Raw genomic sequence first — 21814 nt, forward strand, 5'->3', positions numbered from 1 at the left:
ACACCTGAAACTAACAAAATATTGTAAATCAGCTATACTTCAATTTTAAAAAAAGAGTAAGGATATTGTTATTTTCTTATTTTATATCATCCATAGCATTGTACTATACTCTGTCTAAAGAAATTACTTAATAAATGCTTGATGAATACATGAATGGCCTAAAACCTACCTTATCTGCCAATAATAATCCTGTAAAGATTTTCTGGTCAGCTGGCTTGTTTCCAAATTTTCGTTTGCTAATTTGGTAGCATCCTTCAGTGCTTTAAGCTACAACAAAGAAAAGAGCTTTTTTGGTACATTTCATCCACTTGTTACCACCACGCCAATTCACCTGTAGGTCTAGGTATGAGCAGCAGAAGCACAAGTGTATAACTTTTTGTGTATTACTGTCTTGTCTTCCAAAATATATTTTATATAAGCACCTTGGGGCAGAACTGAGAAGAGCCTCAATATTTGTCTAAGAAACAAACATTATACCTTGAAACTTCTAAGTAATTCGTTTATAATATAAAGAAATGCCAATCAATCAAGATGGCATATTGAGCACAGGAATCTATCTTATCTTCTATCTAAAATCTCATGGTTACAGAAAAGATAACTATCTCTCTTTATCCATATTCACTACCATCATCACAACCATACCTATACATATATTTTATAATTATATCTACACATCTATATCTCACTATAAAAGAATAAATGTATAACAACATAGGATAACAAGTAAAATAAAATCAGCAAAATATATGGAGGAAAGTATAAAACAGACAGAAATATCCACAGAGAATATCGACAGAGAAATAAAACCAAAGGAAACAAAACCCTAAAACGTGCAGAAGTTGTCTATCACAGTTAGAAACAGTTTGTGGCAACTCCACGACTAGAGTCAACTGATATAAACGTTTACTGGAAGACATAAGAGAAGACCTCAACAAATGTGAAGACATACTACATTCCTAGATGAGGAAACCCAATTTTTTATAAAGGTAAAATTTCTTTCAAAGTTAATATAACAATGCAATTACAATAAAAATGGTAATACGATCTTTTTTAAAATTTTTATTGGAGTATAGTTGACTTACAATATTGTATTAGTTTCAGGTGTACAGCAAAGTTAATCAGTTATATATATACATATATCCACTTTTTTTTTTAGACTCTTTTGGTAATAGGATCTTTATTTTTTAAATTTATTTATTTATTTTTGACTGCTTTGGGTCTTCGTTGCTGTGCGCGGGCTTTCTCAGAGGGGGCTACTCTTCATTGAGATGTGCGGGCTTCTCTTGTTGTGGAACATGGGCTCTAGGCATGCGGGATTCAGTAGTTGTGGCTCACAGGCTCTAGAGCGCAGGCTCAGTAGTTGTGGTGCACGGGCTTAGTTGCTCCGCAGCATGTGGGATCTTCCTGGACCAGGGCTTGAACCCACGTCCTCTGCATTGGCAGGCGGATTCTTAACCACCACACCACCAGGGAAGCCTTGGTAATAGGATCTTTAAAATAGAAGTTGACAAGCTAATTCTTAGGTTCATATGGAAGATCAACTCTATAAGAATATGCAAATACATACTAGGAAAAAACCAATGAGGAGGAACTTGTCCTTACACATCAAAATTTAATAATTAAACACAGTAATTAAAACAGGGCAGAAACAGACCAATATGTCAGTGGAGTAGATAGTCCTTAAATCTATGTAAATATGTGAAACTGGTTTACAATAAAGGCAGAATTTTAAATCAGTAGAAATAATAGGCTAACCTTTTAGGGGAAAGAAATTGAGTTGAAGCCTGACCTCACAAAACACAGATATAAACTCTAGATAGAATAAAAAGCTAGAAATTACATATCACACACACATTATTAGGAGAATATATAGAAAGACTTTTTTTTTTTACATCTTTATTGGAGTATAATTGCTTTACAATGCTGTGTTAGTTTCTGCTGTATAACAAAGTGAATCAGCTATACATATACATATATCCCCATATCTCCTCCCTCTTGCATCTCTCTCCCACCCTCCCTATCCCACCCCTCTAGGTGGTCACAAAGCACCGGCTGAACTCCCTGTGCTATGCGGCTGCTTACCACTAGCTATTTTACATTTGGTAGGGTATATATGTCAATGCCACTCTCTCACTTCGTCCCAGCTTACCCTTCCCCCTCCCTGTGTCCTCAAGTCCATTCTCCACATCTGCGTCATTACTCCTGTCCTGCTCCTAGGTTCATCAGAACCTTTTTTTTTTAGATTCCATATATATGTGTTAGCACATGGCATTTGTTTTTCTCTTTCTTCACTCTGTATGACAGACTCTAGGTCCATCCACCTCACTGCAAATAACTCAATTTCATTTCTTTTTATGGCTAATATTCCATTGTATATATGTGCCACATCTTCTTTATCCATTCATCTGTCAGTGTACACTTTGGTTGCTTTCATGTCCTGGCTATTGTAAATAGTGCTGCAATGAACATTGTGGTACATGGCTCTTTTCAAATTATGGTTTTCTCAGGGTATATGCCCAGTAGTGGGACTGCTGGGTCATATGGTCATTCTACTTCTAGTTTTATAAGGAACCTCCATACTGTTCTCCATAGTGGTTCTATCAATTTACATTCCCACCAACAGTGCAAGAGGGTTCCCTTTTCTCCACACCCTCTCCAGCATTTATTGTTTGTAGATTTTTTTGATGATGGCCATTCTGACCAGTGTGAGGTGATACCTCATTGTGGTTTTGATTTGCATTTCTCTAATGATTAGTGATGCTGAGCATCCTTAGAAAGGCATCTTTATAATTTTGGTTTGCCAGACACTATTGGTCGCCCTTGAATACTCATTTTTCTTGGTAGGCAGAGCCCCAATTTTGTTCAGTTGCTCAATCTTCTTCTATTTATTTTAGACGTAAACCCTGATGAGTCTAGCCATTTGTAGCAATGTCATTCTTCTCGCTAGTGACTGGTTTAGGCATGATAATGTGATATAATTCTAGGCAATGAGACATGAGGGGAAATCTGCTGTGGTGTAAGGGAAAGGTTGGAGAGGGCTCTCAAAGTGAGACTCTAGGCTGCATATTGTGTGTCTGGCCAGCATGCCTTCAGCTGGAGCAGCCACTCTGTTAGTTCCCATGAGAAGAGCTAACCAAGTCAGCTTTCTGAAGATGAAGATTAGAAAGAGAAAAAAGCCAGGGTTGTTGATGATATTGTTGAGCCACCAAATTAACCAACTGTAGAGCTGCCCTAACTTCGGACTTTTGATACAGAAGGTAATACTTTTTCCCTATTGTTTAAAGCAATTGAGAGAGAGTTTTCTGTGAGTTGTAACCAAAGGTATGCTGATTGATACAAATCTAGGAAGCTTAGTAAGTGAACAACAAAACTTAAAATCCCCAAAGAAAAAAACTGACAGATTTGACTTCATAAAATTTTAAATATTTCCAAAAGATAAGAAAAATGAAGTTAAAAAGCAAGAAACGGAATGGGACAAAAATATATAAAACATATTCAAAAGACATATATCTTGTATGGACTTACATCCAGTGTGTGTGTGCATGTGTGTACACGTGTATATACATATATGTGTATATATAAGAAAACTCTTATAAAGATACACAAAGCTACAGAAAAATGGGCAAATAATATCAACTACTGGTTAGGACTCTGGGAAGTGGGGTCTGTCCTGTAATGTCCGTGGAAATTCAAACTGAAAACCTTTTTTGGAAAGGCAATTCATTACGTTCTAATAAAATTTAAACTTCATGCACTCTTACCCTTGACCAAAAAATTTCACTTCTATGAATCTAGCCTACATTTCACTTGTGTGAAAGAAGTTTTCACTTGTGTGCTCGAATATATGGGTACAAGGATGTTCATTGCTTTATTATTTGTAATCATAAAAAGATGGAAATGACCTAAGTGTTGTGAATGGGGAGTGATTAAACATATTAAAATACAGGTATATTATGGGTCTATATATAGTGATATGGAATAAGCTCCAAGATGCAGAATTAATTTTAAAAAATGAAGTTGCCAAATAATACATATGGGAAGATCCAATTTATGTTGAAAACTATCATGGTATATGTATACACACAGATACATGGAAAAGAGAACTTTAAAGCTGTAGTTCAAACCATGAGGTGAAGATTGAAGTAGGTCTTTCACACTTTGAAACTTCTACACTGAATCATTTACAGTGAGAACGTACTCCTGTATTACTTGTGTAATTTTAAAAACAACTAGAGGGAAAAATAGCAGAACGCTGCAAAGCTGAGGATCCTTTCTACTCTCTAATACTGTCTGCAGCATTTCTCCTTGTTCTTTAAGTGAGATTCATACTCATATAAAGGAACATATTCCAGTTTCGGAATTCCTTGGATGTCAGTGAGTTTCCCACTACTTTGAACTTGGTTTGAACCCACTGAGAACAAGCAGAGCCATACATTTCACACCAACGGACTAAAAGGATACATACATTATAAATCAGTATTTTGGTAGGAGACCAATGGACACACTCTGTAACACTTGGCCTTTTCTCCTCCTCCCTACTGTTCTTCTCCTCTTTCATTTTAGAAGGACATGTACATGACCTACCAAATTTCTCTTTTTACAATTTAGCAGGAAATTGGGGAAAATGTTTATGTGCACATAAGAGAATAAATTGAAGAAAAGTAAAAATTAGCTAAGAAATTACTTTGGGCTCCTAAGAATCAAAATAATAATAATAATAATAAACATGTTACAAATAATGATCCCCAAATGTTATTCTATACAGAGAGCCATGCTACATGAAAAACAAATGTAGAGTTTTTATGTACAGTAATAGATAGTACTCTAGTGAAATATAATTGATATTGCTAGATCAGACTTCAAAAATTATACAATACTGTTGGAAAACTGTCTATTAAGTAGAAATCTATAAATCAAGTCACTTTTTCAATGACCTACATCTTAATTTCAGAGTTGATTCCTTCATTCATAAAAAAATGGTCATATTAAACTAAAAGTTAGAATATTCAATATTTGTTTTAGGAAATATTCTGACCTTATTAATTCATGGTCTTCATTTGTTAAGTTCTCCCACACAATTGCTACGTGAAAATTCAATCAAATGGATTAAGTCCTGTAGTTTTTGCACTTGTATTTTAAAAAGCAGATATATTAAGGTACAATTCATTTCCAGCTTATTGGAGTATCTTGGTGACTCTATTAGGTTTGAATATTTAACTAAATACCTCACTAAATATTTATTTTTAACTGTATTAATTAGCTGAATGAGACCTATCAAAATATCTTTTCAGAGAGAACACTAGTTAACAGAATGCTCATGTATCAAAAACTCAGCACAGAGTCTAGATGAGAGGTGCAAATTCATAAAAATAATCAGTGGGTACTCCTTCGATTTCTCTTCAGATTTTATGTACCCTTTATGACGTCATTAGATGACTACTTGGATTAATCATTCTCAGACTAGCAATCTTCATATTTGATGAGAGATTCAGGTCACTAATATTTTTATCAAAAATACACTCTTACAAGATTGAAAACAGCTATTTGGCTCTTTTAAATAGTAATGATTTCAAATATTCTTCTTGAGTCATAGGACCAAGAATACCATTGATTAGAAAACATTTATAGATGTTAAATATCCTGCAGGATATGTTTGAGGCTGCCTCCCTGGCCAGTTAATTCCTACAGTTTCTTTTCAGGAAAACTGAAATCAACCATTCTTTTATTTGATTAAATATTCAAAGTGCTAAGGGAAAATATTCAGTGATAGCTTGCTCTGTACTAAGAAGTCTCTTTTCTCTTTCAATATTAAAAGTTCAGCTCTGTAAATATAATGAAAACCATTCTCACCTTCTCATAAAGCAGCTGAGGTAAATTCTGTTGCTGCCTGTCCTGAAAACACTCATAAAGTTGGAGCAGCCTAGCACATAATACTTGTTCTTGATTGAAGAGAGGATGATGACTGAATTGCAAACCCACAATGTTGAGATCTAATTGGTACCTTTCCCTTTGACCTTCCATTTTGTTCCTAATAGAGCTTTCTAGATCAGATTTCACTGCCTTTTAAAGAAAAATATTTACAGGATATTAATTTTATTCTATTTCTTTTGAAATTACAAGTAACTTCTTTAAAAAGTAATATGTTAACTGTAAGAAAATTGAGATACAGAAAAAGAAAAAAACAATTATTTGCTCCTTCTTCCTCAAAATTGATTATAGCCCTTGATTTCATAAAATATATTTACACTGCAGAATTTTAATCATCTTGCTATAAATTACTGTCATCTACCTTACTATTGTGTGCTGGTAGAGGTTGAACTTTCAAGTTATAAGCCACCAAATAATTTCCTATGGGAGCACTATGAAAAATGGTGTTTAGAACTGGTGGGTCAATAGTTCGCTATGTGATGTTCTAACTGTCATCTGTGGCCAGAGTTAAATGACAAACCCTTATTAAAACATTGTTCCTAAGTGAATATGTTGGTAATTCCCTGGAAAATTCCCTCGAGGGGCCTGGACTCTCTAAGCAAATGTTACCTTATAAGGAGACCATCTTTCTTTATACATGACACTGTCTCCATTTGTAAACCAGATTGTCCCTAAATTAGTTGAAATCCATAGGCCTTACATTTTATAAAAAATGATTCAACAGTGTTTTAGTACACTACTTTGAATTTAAGTACTTATGTTTGAATATTCATGTGATTAGTTTTTAGTGATACAGTTTGAGGTTACTGGGTTACTTAGCACGTACAGCTTAATTCATGAATGGCTAGCCACTCCTGATATGAGCCATGACTGCAACCACCTAAAAAAAACAGCATGAGCTCTTTCTAGATCAATCTGTAGTAGTAGAACATACCCTCCAGTCTGTGTCATTGCTATTACACCTGTTATTACACTGAAAAAACTGCTGTCCCACCCCTGATCTGGTGTGGCATATCCAGTGCTTCTCAAGGACTGTAGGTCACCAGGATGATGCCTACATCTCTCCCTCCCTCCTCTCTCCTGAGCTAGGAATCACCTCCTTTTTCCTCTTTGGGTTGATGGGAGGCAAGAAAATAGTCATAAAGCTTGTTTTTGTTTTATCTTTATCTTGTAAGTCTCTATTCTCAATGTAAAGGCCAACTCAGAAAGGGAAACCTGAACTTAATTCCACCTATAAAATTTAGTAATAGGTAGTAAATTGGTCATTAACCAGGCAAAACCACCAAGGAAATAAACAGTTTCCATTTTAAACAACCAAATTATAACTGAATAATTTTGGAAATTCAAGTTGCTAAGCTAGAGATGCCTGTCTTATTAAGCAGATTCAGTACTGGACGAATAACCATGTTGCTTACTTGCTTTGGGTTTCTACTGGAATAACACAAACCTCTGCCCTCAGTCCTGTCCTATTCAATACCTACTGATTGTGGTGCTCAGATGCTAGAGAAGGGTAACTGAGATGGCAGAATATCCAACAGTAGTCAAAGGAAGCAAGTTTAGACTGGAAAGCAAAAGCTAAAGGTGGAAGTAGGCTTCAAATATTTGAAGAGCTGTCACGTAAGTGAAGTAGTTTATGAGCTCTTTATGGCCAAAGTCAAAAGAGCAATAGTGATCCAGGAGGCAGATTTTAATTCACACAGAAAACAATAAACAATTGGAACTGCCTAATACTGGAATGAGTTCTCTTGGGAGATAGCAAGCTCCATGACACTGGTTAAAAGCAGCAGTTTACTGAAGGAATTATGTGAACTTCTAGAACTAGGAAAGTGTGTTAGACCATAAGAACAAAGATCTAGGCAACAATGAACCAAAAACCAGATGAAAGTACAAAAACATCCATGCTGTTACATGGCATAACAAATTAAAAAAACAGATTTTCAGAGACCCAGATATTGGAGTTTGATCAGATATGGACTTTAAAGTAGCTATTATTAATGTGTTTTAAAAAGAGTAAAAGATAAAATACATGAAAAGATGAGAAGATGAAAACATGGAGCATTTCACAAGAAAACTGGAATATATTCAGAAGAATCAAATGTCAAATGAACACTTTAAAGCTAAAAATATACTGAAAATATCTGAAATTAAGAATTCATTAGATGGGTGATTCTGGAAATATAGTGGCCATATAGTTTTAGATCTGGGCATACTTCATTTCCTTGTACCTTGCTTTATTGTACTTCTCAGATGTCTTTTTTTTTTACAAATTCTTTAATTTGTAAAAATTGATTCATGGCAACCCTTTGTTGAGCAAGTCTGTCAGCACCATTTGTCCAACAGCATTTGCTCAATTCCCATCTCTGTGTCATATTTTGGTACTTCTTGCAATATTTCAAACTTTCTCATTATTATATTTGTAATGGTGACCTGTGGTCTGTGATCTTTGATGCTACTACTGCAAAAAGGTTATGACTCCCTGAAAGCTCAGATGACAGCATTTTTTAGCAATAAAGTGTTTTTTAATTCAGGTATGTACATTGGGGTTTCTTTAGACATAATGCTATTGAATACTTAATAAACTACAGGGTAGCATAAACGTAACTTTATGCTACTGGTGGCGCAGTGGTTAAGAATCTGCCTACCAATTCAGAGGACAAGGGTTCAAGCCCGGGAAGATCCCAAATGCCACAGAGCAACTAAGCCCATGTGCCACTACTGAAGCCTGCACGCCTAGAGCAATGCTCCGCAACAAGAGAAGCCACCGCAATGAGAAGCCTGCACACTGCAACTAAGAGTAGCCCCGACTCGCTGCAACTAGAGAAAGCCCGCACACAGCAACAAAGACCCAATGCAGCCAAAAAAAAAAAAAAAAAAAAAAAAAAAAGCCATCAGCTAAAACTGTTAGAGGTTTTGTCTACTCCAGTTATGGGTTACAGCAAGGAATTCTGAAGCAGCTAGGGGAGCCTACTCCCTAGAAAGTTTTATGACAAGGCTTCACACTAAAGAGAAACTACTGGAAGTGTAATAAAACTTGAGATGGTCAGGGACCACAGAGATTAATAGAAGGTACAGAAAAAAATCTGGGAAGGAGAATACAGCCACTATATTGTTTAACACTACACAAAAACAACAGAATTCTGTGATATCAGAAAAGTTATCTGAAGCAAGCTTTTTTCCTAAAATTTCAGGAAAACTAATTTAATATAAGAATGAACAGCAGAAAAGTCTCAAGATTAAACCTATACAAAGTTTCTATAATAAAAATGAATAAACAGTAATATAATATCCCCACAATCAAAGCATACCAGAAAGACATTCAAAAACATAAAAATTGAAATGTGACTTACAAAACAAGCCAAAAGACATTAAGAAAATTTATAACATTAAAGAACACAAACCAGAATTTTGAAAACTCAGAAATGAGGTAACCAAAGAGTAATAGAAATAATTAAACATTTAAAAAGTATTTAGATATTAAGCCTAAACTAGAAGGAACACAAAAACAAAGATCACAGAATGCTTTTTCCTTAAGGTTAAAAAAAAGAGAAATCTTTTCAAGTAAAAAATAAATGAAGAAGGGGAAATAATTCATTAGATGGATCTAACAGGAGATTAAACACAGTAGAAAGTTAGCTAAGTGAACTAGAAGACAGGGCAACAGAAAATACTCAGACTAAACTCAGAGGGAAAAGGGGATAAAAACAAGGCAAAAGCAGAAGATAAAATGGATATGTATACTTGACGTTCCAGAACACAAAGAGAAAGAGATTAGGGCAGAAGCAGTATTTGCTAAGATAATGGCAGAGTATTTTCCAAAAGGCATGGATAACATGGAGGCATACACTGAGGAAGACCTAATAGCCCAAAGCAGGATCAATATAAAGAAAAAGCATACCTTAACATATTACAATGGAAATCACACCTTAATATATTATAGTAGAAAACCAAAGACAAAGAGAAAAACTGAAAACCACAGTAAGACTTTAAGCTGACTTTTCAGTAGAAACAATGAGTTTCAGAAATAAATGGAAAGTTATCTTCAAAGTGCTAAAAGAAGAATAACAACCAACCCAGAATTCTAGACCATTTACTTCAGTGGTGTGCTGGAACTTCTCCACTGGACTCCCAGAATTCCACAATGGCACTCTTGTCCATGGGTGATTGTCAAAATCAGTGTTCTCTGGAGAGAAAGACGGTAGAAAACTCTTATTCTGACATAATGATGATTTCACTCTTCCAGTTTTGCTCTTCTGTATCAAGATTGTTTTGGCTATTCAGGGTCCTTAGAAGTTCCCTATGAATTTGAGAATTGTTTTTCTATTTCTGTGAAAAATACCATTGGGATTTTGATAGGGATTGCATTGAATTTGTATATTGCTTTGGGTAGTATGGACATTTTAACAATACTAAGTCTTCCAATCCACAAACACAGGATGTGCTTCCATTGGACAGTTTTTTTATTTTTTAAAAAATATGTCTATAATAGAAAACATTCCCACAAATAAATTTCCAGGCCAAGATGGATTCAGCAGTGAATTCTCCCAAACTTTTAAGGAAGAAATAACACCAATCTTATACAATTCTCCCAGAGAAGAGAAAAAGAGGGAACACTCCCCAAATTGTGTTGAAGCCAGTGTAACCTAGATGGAAATCTGACAAGAACATTACAAGGAAGAAAAATCAAAGAAAAAGTTATCTCAGGAACATGTATGCAAAAATCCTGAACAAAATGTTAGAAAATCAAATCCAGTAATATATAAAAAGAAAATGCATCACAAATGGGATTTATTTCAGAAATATTTGAAAATCAGTGTAATTCACCACATTAAAAGTTAAGAAAATACTGTTACAATACTTAATAGGCTTAGAGAAAGCATTTGATAAATGTCAACACTCATTCATGATAAAAATCTTTGTATATGTCTTTAATTTTAAAAGTAGGACAATTAATTAAAGCTTAAATGCATTTTGCATGGTAAAATGGTAAAAGATTTTCTTAGCAGCAAAAAGTTTTGGTGTATTTTTAGAAAATCCTGAAAGAAATTTATGAGTGGTATAAAGATATAAAAAACATTACAACATAAGGAAGACTTTTTAAAAATTTTCTAGTTTCTCTGGGAAAGAAATAGAAACTGTGGAGAAGAAAAGAGAGCAAATATCATAAAGAAAGAAGATCCTCACTTGTTACAGAAAGAGAAAGAGACCTCCAAAAGTATAAATCTCTTCAGTTTAGGGAGAAATCTCATTTCCTATGGAGGCTGAGAAGTAACAGCCTTATAAGGAACTAAGTGCTCTTGCTGTTAAAATGTTGCAGTTACTGGAATATGCAAGAAACACAGAACTGCAACTGTAAAGAAAAAGCATTAACTACAGAAGGCATATAATTACTAGAAGAGAAGTAACTCACAGGTTTAAAGCAACAGAGGGAATAGAGAATGAAGTCCTGTAAGTACAGATGACCCTTAAACAACATGGGTTTGAACTGAGCTTGTCCACTTATACACAGATTTATTCAATAATTGCAGTATCTATATTTTCATTTTACAGATCTTTAAATTAACTAAGTGTGGGGAAAAGTTGGTGTTCGATTAGAGATCACAATGTGTGGAATCAAAAGAACTAGGGTTTGAGTCCTGAGTCTACCCAAACTGTCTCAGCTTCCTGCCCTTGGATGAGTAATTTATTAATTTCTTTATTTTTGAGGCAGAGAGAGCAGTATGCAGATTTTTGACTGCATGGAGTTGGTGCCCCACTGCTGCATTGTTCAAGGGTTGACTGTATTTTTAGGAAGCATTATTTCCACTTTGTATCTACCTACAGCCATATTTCCTATATATGGAATTGTTAATGCAAGTGATTGAGCAATTAAGTTTTTGTACAAAATTCTTATTTAAATTTTTTCAAGCCAAATTTTTAACATAACTATTTCTGTCTAAATATTTCTTCTCATTAGGTTAATGGACTGCTAATTTTCATAATGTCTTTTGGAATACACATAAATCAGTTTAATTATAAGTATAACATACATTCATTTCTGAAATTTAGAAAATAGAAAAGAGTATAACAAAGAAAATAATCCTATGTCCTACTATCCAGAGATAGTTATTAACTATTATATATTTTCTAGTCTTTTTAGCTATATACACATATATGTACTTACTTATTCATTCATTGATAAATTCATTCATTCATTATCTATTTTTATAAAATTAGGATCATATGAAATTTTGCATTCTGCTTTTTTTAACTTTACATTTTATTTTGAGCACTTCTCCATATCATTAAATATTCCTTGAAAACATAATTTTAATGGATATTTAATATTTCATCATAGTTTTGCCTTTACTAGACTTAACTAATATCTTTAAAAGGTGAATTAACACCACAAAAATAAGTATACAAGTTATAATTGATATTACAAGAATTCTAACCATAATCATAAATAAACTGTTGCTCGTTACCTTCCTGTATATGGTCTTCAGTGCTGGATTTAAAGGTTCCTTACTTATGTTTAGTCTGAAATTCCATGACCGTCTAACAGGTGAAGGTAATGACATTATTTCTCCACTTTCTTCAAACCAACACTTCCCCTATCAAAAATATTTAAGAATATAGTAAGTAAATATTACACTAAAAACAAATGTCACACACAATCAGTGAGCTAGTGAACTTGCCTCTTCTAGTTTAAGCAGGCGATTTTCCATTTTGTTGCAGGTCTTTTTATATATTTCTGGCTTTTTGTGAACATAGAATCCTTCTTCTTCTAAAATGCGTGGCATCATATCTTTTGGCAGTTTAAGTTGGTTGATCACTTAATAACAAAACCTAGATATTACTTTACTTTAAAGTCCAAAATATTAAACTGGTATTGGCCAAACAAGAAGCAAAATGGAACTAACTATCACATACTCTACCACTAAAGCCTAGCAGAAAGTCTATACACACACACACACACACACACACACAATGAATGAGCTCTTTAAACCAACTCCCTTTAACTCAGAGAAAGCAAGAAGAACAAATATAGAAAATTTTTTATAATTTTAAATCAGTACTTTTTATCTATCTAGCATACAAAGAAGCTATTATCCTACAATATGATTCATTAATGATTTGAATATTTTCTTGTAAAAACTTTACCCGGAGAATTGCTTGGAACAAAAATATTTGCCTGTTGTTTTTTAACTTGTTCTTGATCATCTTCATAATCGGCAGCCTTTACTTCAAGTAAATCTAGGAAAATGACTTCTTCCATAAAATCTTCATCTCGGCCCTTAGCAAAGTTCTGTAAATTATCACCAAGTGAAAAGTGTTTGTGGTAACTAACATTTACTGATCTCTGTTGAATACCAAAAAGAAAAATAAGTATACGTGTTTTTCCTCAGTGATTAACAGGCAGATAAATGAAAGGTACTAGAATCTTGCTGTGAAGTCTTTCTGATCTATGCCACCCAGTTCAAGTTCAAGCTGAAACTGTGTGACAATGAACTTTCACTGAACACAGAGGAACTCATTTAAGGCTTAATATTATAAAATATGGTTTTTCTATAGCCCTTCATTGAAATTCTCAATGAAAGACTACTGAAAAAGAATTACAATTCAAGTCTCTCCTCTCCTATGGAAAATGTTCTGAAATATTGGACTATGATATTTCAACTGTTGAGAATTCACAGTGTAGGGCAAAGTCTAGAGACATCAAGCCATGTGGTCTTCAGCACCATTTTTTTCCACCATTCAGAAAGAAGTACTACCTAAGGTGATGTGGAGTAGTCATGCTGTTTTCTGGATGATATTTAAGAAAAAAAAGAAAGAAAAGTAAAGATACAAATAGAAGTCTGTGGCAGTGTGATTGATTATGATACATTTCTGAAATATGATATATAAAAGTTACAAACAATCTGAATGTAGGTATTGAAACAGATATATTGCTAAATATAAAAATGTATACTTTTATATTATATCAGAAATTTTATATGAGTCTCTTCACAAAAAAAATTACCAATTTATTTTGGATGACTTTAGTTGTCTAACTTACAATCTACATATATTGAAAGAGAGAAGGAGACAGAGTATGTGAGTCATGCAAATAAAAATCCCTTAATTTTCAAAAACATACATTTAGGGGTAAATAATTAAATTAAAAGAATTAATAATAGAATTCCATTGAATAGATAACCGTAGATGGCCTTGATCAACTCTGACAAAATTAAGTGAGTAACACGGTTAAGCATCACCTAGGTTCATATCAAGTCATCACATCATCATACCTTCCCTATATCCCTGTCATGAAATCAAGAAAGTATTTTATATCCAGAAATCTTTGTGGCATCATCTTCAGAAGTCAAACAAGATATGACACTGACATCTAGGAGCAAGATTTGGGGGATCTTCACATAGGGGATCTCTCTGAATATTCCAATCATATACAAAGAGGGGCTCTTTGCTCCTGCTGGAGGTCCTATTACCAAGCTACTTTCACCGCACCCCTGGTGTGGGCCAGGGCTTTCAACCTGCCTTCAGAGCTGAGGTCTGCCCTGATGGCTGAGTCATGTCAGGCTCTCATCTTGGATCCCAGCCTTTTATTTATGACCAGGTAGGTCTCTTTCATGAATCCTACCCCACTAAAGCTACCTATATTTTTAGCCTGAGACAAGCTATGATCTCAAGCAATATAATCACCTTCCTGGTCTTCACTATGCAGCTCACAGCAGACCAGTGTCTGTGCTGTTAGCTGTTGTGTGACAGGAAGCATGAGGTCAGAAGGCAACCACCTAATTTTCCATGCATAAGTCTAAATGAATGCACCTGAGTATGGTGTGGTAAAAAGAGAGAGAGAGAGAGAGAGAGAGAGAGAGAGAGAGAGAGAGAGAGAGATTCTCCTCTTTCTCCTAGTAGGAAGGAGCCACAGTCACGCTCAGCCTCCCACAAAACAGTAGCTTTCTCCTCCCTGTGATGAGGACAGTAGATTCCCGTTGTCCCAAAATATACCAGGTGCAGGGCAGATGGCTTTTCCAAACAACTTCTCTAAACAACCCACATCCAAGCCTGGACTTCCTTGTGCCCAAATAGTCTACTTGCCCCACTGACCTAATTTCTCTCATGTCTTCCCTGTGAGAAGGAAAAGCAGCCATAAGCACAGCGCTTTGTCCTGGTGCACTCTGCTGGGTGGACCGTCTCGTTTCGCCTGAAAAGTCCATTCCTTAACCCATATCATGGGGTTCTGGGATATCAGGTGACTTGGCAGAGCATGTGCATGTTTGATACTCATTTATTCAATATTCACTCAAATATGAAGTGCTTAATATGTTCAAGGAAGAAAATAAACAAAGAGACAGAATTACATGCAAGGTGGTAATAAATATCATAAAGAAAAATGATGCAAGATAAGTGGCTAGAGAATACTGGGATGGGGGGTTGGGGGGTACTATTACATAAGGTTTTCAGGCACAGTATTTTTAATTATGTGTCATTTGAACAGAGACCAAAAGGTAGTGAGGGAGAGAGCATGAGGATAAGAGAAGAGCTTTCTAGACAGTTAAAAGGTACAAAGTCCCTGAGGCAGGAAAAGGAAGGAGGCCAGTATGGCCGGAGTTGGGTGGAAGAAGGGGAAACTAGTGAGAAAGGAAGTCAGAGAGGTACTAAGGGGGCCGTGGAAGCCCCTATAAGGACTTCAGCTTTTTTTTCAGTGAGATAGGAAACCATTAGAAGGTGTTAAAAAAAATGTTCTGTCTTAGATTTTAACAGAATCACTCTGACTACTGTATGGTATACCAAATAGACTGTTGGGGCAATAGTAAAAATAAAGGGAGACTATGGCAATGATCTGGATGAGAGGTTACGACCGCATAGATTAGGCTGTGCCAGGGGAGGTGATGAAAAGTGGGCTGGGTTCTGGAAGTGGGTTGGATACTTTGAAGGTAGAACCAACAGGATTTGTGACAAACTGGATATGAGGCATGTGAGTAAAAGAGGATCCAAGGATGACACCAAGGTTTGGCTGAGCAATTGGAAAAATGGAATTGCTATACTGTGATTCTATTTATATAAAAGTCTGTGTGTGCATATATGGGTATAAGCATAGAGAACAGTATGAAAAAATGGTAATAGTGGTTTATCTCAGAGCAGTGGGATGTCACATGATTTTTGTTTCCTTCCTCGTGGTTTTCTGCATTAAGTTTTTATAATGTATATAATAAATTTGTTATATTTTTTAAAGATAAAGCTCTTTTCTGTGGAACAAACAACAACAAAAGGAATGCAAAGACTGGAGCAGGATACAGAATACAAAGAAAGGGGAATGGAAGAGACTGAGAAGTAAGTAGAAAGGCAAAGGGGGGTCCAAGAGAAATTCAAAAGGAGGACCTGAAGGATTTGGAAATGACGGGGAGGTGTCAGAAGATACTGGGTAGAACTCTGGAAACACAGGAGGGGGCTCAAGGAAACTGTAGAGAGATCTGAAGGTAGAGAGGAATGGAGAAAGTTGAGAGGAATAGGAGCAGAAGGGAGACCAATGAGACTGACAAATCAGGAGATGGGAAAGACTAGTGAGACTGATTAGGACTGGAGGAAAGGACAGCTCTAGAATAAGAGTGGGCTGAAGAGTTTGGGAAGAACTGACAGAAATTAGAAGGGTCTGGGATTGTACAAGGAGGGATGAAGAATGGGGAATCAATGAAGAGTAATAGAGATTGCAGAGAACAACGTGGGCACTTGGAGAAATGAACAGGAAGAACAAAAGAAAACACAGGCTTTGGAGCTGATAGCCTGTACTTCCCGGCTCTATCAGTTCTTACCCCTGTGTGCCTATTTCCTCACCTATAAAACAGAAATGATAATAATGCCTACCTCACAGGGTTATTATGACGAGTGAATGAGACAATCCACATTAAAAATTTAGAATATCACTGGGCATCCAGTAAGCACTCAATAAATGTTAGGAATTATTATTATGAACAGCTTCTCAATTCAAAGAGGAGGCAGCTCAATAATAAAAATTTCACCTCCCATCAAGTATTTCATTCTATGCCTTTAATAAAGAGTTATTTTTCCTGAGAATGAGGATGTAGGAGGAAGGGAAACAAATCCAACCTGCTCTGCAGACGGGCCTAAAGTTGAGTCTTCTTCACCACTCAGAATAAAAAACGAAAGACCTTCAGCCAGTGAGACTTCAGTCTGCAGGTTAAACAATGGAAAACCAGTATTCAGTGTTGAAGTGAAAGCGTTTTCCGCTTTTAAGGGAAAGAAGTAGTTTTCTGTAATATGGTAATAGTAACTGTATCTTATTCAAGAACAAAAAGCAGTAGGAGAGATAGTATCAAGTTAATATTTAACTTTGAGTCTGTTTGGCTCATGAATTATTTTTGTATTTTGTTTTGTTTTTAAGGTCTGGTAACTGTGATTTAAAAAAACAAAAACAATAAAATTGCAGCATTATTTCCAATAGCCAAGGTATGGAAACAGCTTAAGTGTCCATCAACCAATGAATGGACAAAGATTTACACACATACACACACAATGGAGTACTATTCAGCCATAAAAAGAATGAAATCTTGCCATTTGTGACAACATGGATGGCCCTTGAGAGCATTATGCTAAGTGAAATAAGTCAGACAGAGAAAGACAAATACCATATGATCTCACTTATCCGTGAAATTTTTAAAAAGCAAAACAAAAAATCAAGCTCACAGATACAGAGAACAGACTGGTGGTGAACAGAGGCAGGGGGTGCAGGGGGCAGTAGGCAAAATGGGTGAAGGGGGTCAAAAGGTATAAACTTCCAGTTATAAAATAAGTAAGTCTTGGGGATATAATGTACAGCATGGTGACTAGTTAATAATGCTATATTGCATATTTGAAAGTTGTCAAGAGAGTAAAACTTAAAAGTCCTCATCACAAGAAAAAAAACTTTTTTTTGGTAACTATGTATGGTGACAAATGTTAACTAGTCTTTTTGTGGTGATCGTTTCCCAACATATGCAAATATTGAATCCTTATGTTGTACAGTTGAAAGTAATATAATGTGTCAATTATATCTCAATTAGAAAATTTTTTAAAATAAAAATATAGGGTCCAAATCTTCTCCATCTTCCCAATCTATCTCTTCACCCTAGTCAGAGTATTCAGAGCATTACCTTACAGTTAGATCAAAATATGGACTCAGGGCAAACTCTTTTTTCTCTCCCTGTTTTTGGGTGCTCTCATGTATGAATGCACTCATATACAAGTACCACCCCACCCCACCAATAATCTTTTGTGAACTTAGAGATAATTAAAAGTATTAAAAGTGGCATATTCTTAGTGATGAACTTGCTTATAAATAGGTTCTCAGTTTTCAATACTGTAAAGTCTGAATCTTTCAAATATAAATCACCTATCACTTCTTTGTCACACACGTTTAAATGAACTGTTTTTAGAGAGGTTTGGGAGAGGAATCGGAAGGAAGGAAGGAAGGGAGGGACGGAGGGAGGAAGGAAGGAAGAAGGAAGGAAGGAAGGGAGAGAGAGAGAGAGGGAGGGAAAGAAAGAAGGAAGGAGGAAATCTGCTAGTTCCTAGGAACTGAAGAATTCAAAAATATGTAAAATACTAAAGCTTATCCTACATCCTGTTTGTATCTACAATATCGCTGTCCCATTAGCTTTAAACGTTATGTACCTTTCAACAACACTGATATATAAACTGTCCATATATATTTTTACTTCCCTCTGTCTCTGCTCATTGAAAAATCATTTGCTAAAATCCTCAACTTCCTGAGAAGATATCCCTTCCTAGTAGTTTGTAATGGAAACTCTTAGAAGCCAATTTCTCTTCCTTTTTACCTATTTTCTTGATATTCAATGGACTCATCTTGACAAACTTCCAATTTTTTACTATTCATAGTTAAATTAAATCCAAGTTAGGCTCACTTTTATTCATTTGTTGAATGAACAACATGTATACAATCATCTTTTTTTAGTCTGCTTTTACTATTAAATTTAATTAATTTTTACTAAGCACCCAAGTGGGACCCTGCGGAGAAGACAAAGATGAGTTTTTAAAAAACCCGAAATACACTCCTTACATTTTAAAATTTGAGAGTATTTTTAAAATACTCTCATTGTTTATGGCAGAAATGACTAGTTGTTCATTGTTGTCTTTTCTCCCATTTCTAATAATAGAACTTACTTTTAGCTGGATACCGAGACATTTTTTCCCACGTTCCTTTAGTGGAAATAATGTGTGCAATTTTCAGGTCTTGTCCTGTAAGAGATCAATCTGCAATCCTATGGCTCTCTTCCTCCTCCCTTCCCTTTGGTTAGCAAATGAAGACACAGTAGCTTTGCCATTGGACTCAGAGATGGAAACTAAGTGTTGAAGATGGCAGAACTCTCCTAGTAGCCTGGACTACTTATCTATTACACTAGAGAGAAATAAAACTTCTATCTTAATTAAGACATTTTACTTTGAATCTTTTTGTTAAAGCTGCTTAACCTTTACTCTAAATAATGCAGTTCGCCCAAGATGTGATTGATTTTGTCATTTGAAGTTTCAAATATGTGATTACACATTGTATTTCAGAACAAAATCTGTAAGTCGGGGATCACCTATTTTATTATAATTTTTTAAGATAAGAAATAATGTCAAGTAGAAATAGAGAGTGATTAAATATTGGCATGAGAGATCTTTTTGGAGTGACAAAATGGTCTAAAATTGGATTATAATGTTAATTATATATTCTGTAAATTTACTAAAAATCATTGAATCATATGCTTAAAATGGATGAATTTTCGCTATGTAAAGTACACCTCAATAAATCTGTTCTAAAAAGTTTTTTTTTTAAGTTATTCACCTTAGACCACTGATATATCTTATTATCAATGAGCAGCTGAGTTGAAGATTTTTTGCCTTGATTAATCTGAAACACAATGTAAATAAATAGTATGGAAAACTTAATGTTCACAGATATAGACATAATCGTGTTCATAAGTCTTTTGCCCAAAATAGATAAAAACAAAGACTTCTCAATGTTTTTCCTTTAAAAAGTATATACATGTTTTCTCCTGAGATGTCAAATTTAGTTACCATAACCAAATCACTTAACTTTTCTTGGCTTCAAGTTTGGAAATAGAAAGCATGGAAAATAACTTGAAGCTTTTTGGATTTAAGGAGCTATATTAAAATAGAATTTTAGCTCTTTTTTGATAAAGAAAAGTTTATCATGATATATGTTGATTTAAACAGTAAATTTGAAAATAGGAAAGAAAAAATAATATTACCTTGGCATTTTTTATCTTTTCTCTTACTTTGCCTCTCAGAGTTTCTACTATGTTTTGATTTTCTTCCATATTTAAATCTATCAAGAAGCCAACATAATACAGAGTTCATGACACTTTCTTATAATATAATTAAACAGCAATAGAATCAAAACTACTTATTAAATAGCTAAATAACATGCATTTCTTTGGATCATGACAATTATGAAGACTGGGTCATTGCCCCATGAGAGCTTAGAACCTAGAAAATAAAGCTTAGAAACTTCCCCCTTTTCCATCTGGAATAAATACTCATGCATGGTCAGTACTGAATTTTGTAGTGAGGCTAAAAAAAAAAAAAAAAAAAAAAAAAAGGTTCAGGTAAGCAAACCTTTATCTTTTTCCTTTTAGGAAAAAAAATCAATGAAAACAGTAATATTCTATATAAAGTGCTCTACAGTCTACAGAATATACAAATATCAAAACCAGATTACTTCAACTTGATTAAACTGAGGAGGAAGGAATCTGAAAAAAAGAGAGGTAAGTCTCCAAGCACCCATTTTAACTACTTATGTCAGTTTTGTAAATTCAGTATAATACTGCCAGCTCTTAGAGGAAATGAAACAGTCTTGCTGGGTATAAAGAAGGCTCCAGCTGCTATGTGTACTCCAAGCCTCATGTTATTTTCTTCTCATCCACCAGATGATCTACTGTATGGATTGAGAAAGACAGGGGTTATGCAGTCCTAGGTACAATAGAAAACGGAGGACCTACTGGTCATTTTGCCTTGTATTTTTCTTTTTCTTCTCCCTGCCTTTGAGTAGTTAAAGGTTAAATAGAAAATGGTGGAAATAAAGGGTAAGCATAAAGCTAAATCAGTATAGGTCATGAGAATCTTCATTCTTAATTGCAGTATTCCATGTTAAAATTTAAAAATTATTAGTTGGTTTGTTTATACTCTATTCCCAGAACTTAGAATGACAGATGGCACATAGTAGGTGCTTAATAAATATTTGCTGGATAAATGAAGCAGGAGTCAACCATTATTTATATACTTTTCTCCTTGAGACCTGGAAACTTCCTGAAGCAGGTTCTATATCTCTGTATCTTTAAGGTGTAACATAGTCTGAAGAACAAGAAGATTCTCCATGTTTGCAGAGAGAGGGAGAGAAAACAAAACTTAGTTTTATTACATGCACTGACTTTACCATTATTTCCTTATATCCACTTGTATTATATAGGAAGTTTAGTTTCTGTTTGAACTCATCCCTTAAGAAACTGTGTTCCCAAATGAAACCCTGGGATAGAATTAGTCATTTATATCTTTTAAAAATAAAGTCCAACAGTATTAGAGCTGTGGTATACTTATTGAGAACCTTTCTGTAGATGCTTGTCTACATGTTCTTCTACTGCAATGTTATCTGTGTCTTCTGACATCTGCAAAAAAAGGGGGGAAGGGTTACCTTGTATCTTTTTGTTTTGGCATTTAACATCTTTTCATAGGTTTATCAGCCCTTTGAAAGTCATCTCCTTTAAAATGACAATTCATATCCTTTGCCTGTTTTCTTAAATTTCATCCTTTTATCAATGGGTATGAGCTCTTTATATATGATAGATTTTTAAATCAAAAATTGCTCTCTGTAATATCAAAAAAACCT

At 34.7% G+C, this 21814-nt stretch overlaps 1 protein-coding gene across 1 annotated transcript in view; it reads right to left on the reverse strand.

The window, feature by feature from the left end:
- Positions 1-21593, reverse strand: part of CC2D2B (coiled-coil and C2 domain containing 2B) — a gene marked incomplete at both ends in the record, with an annotated part of 101052 nt that extends 79459 nt beyond the window's left edge. Inside the window, 9 exons of the mRNA XM_081217801.1 lie at positions 170-267; positions 5851-6060; positions 12390-12518; positions 12603-12739; positions 13069-13267; positions 17017-17100; positions 19754-19819; positions 20181-20257; positions 21533-21593. Of these exons, the coding sequence (XP_081073927.1) occupies positions 170-267; positions 5851-6060; positions 12390-12518; positions 12603-12739; positions 13069-13267; positions 17017-17100; positions 19754-19819; positions 20181-20257; positions 21533-21593 (1061 nt within the window). The remainder of the gene's footprint in view (positions 1-169; positions 268-5850; positions 6061-12389; positions 12519-12602; positions 12740-13068; positions 13268-17016; positions 17101-19753; positions 19820-20180; positions 20258-21532) is intronic.
- Positions 21594-21814: the final 221 nt, after the last annotated feature.

This window comes from Mesoplodon bidens (genome assembly GCF_964165515.1).
Source record: "Mesoplodon bidens genome assembly, chromosome: 1".
In the NCBI taxonomy this organism is placed as follows: domain Eukaryota; kingdom Metazoa; phylum Chordata; class Mammalia; order Artiodactyla; family Ziphiidae; genus Mesoplodon; species Mesoplodon bidens.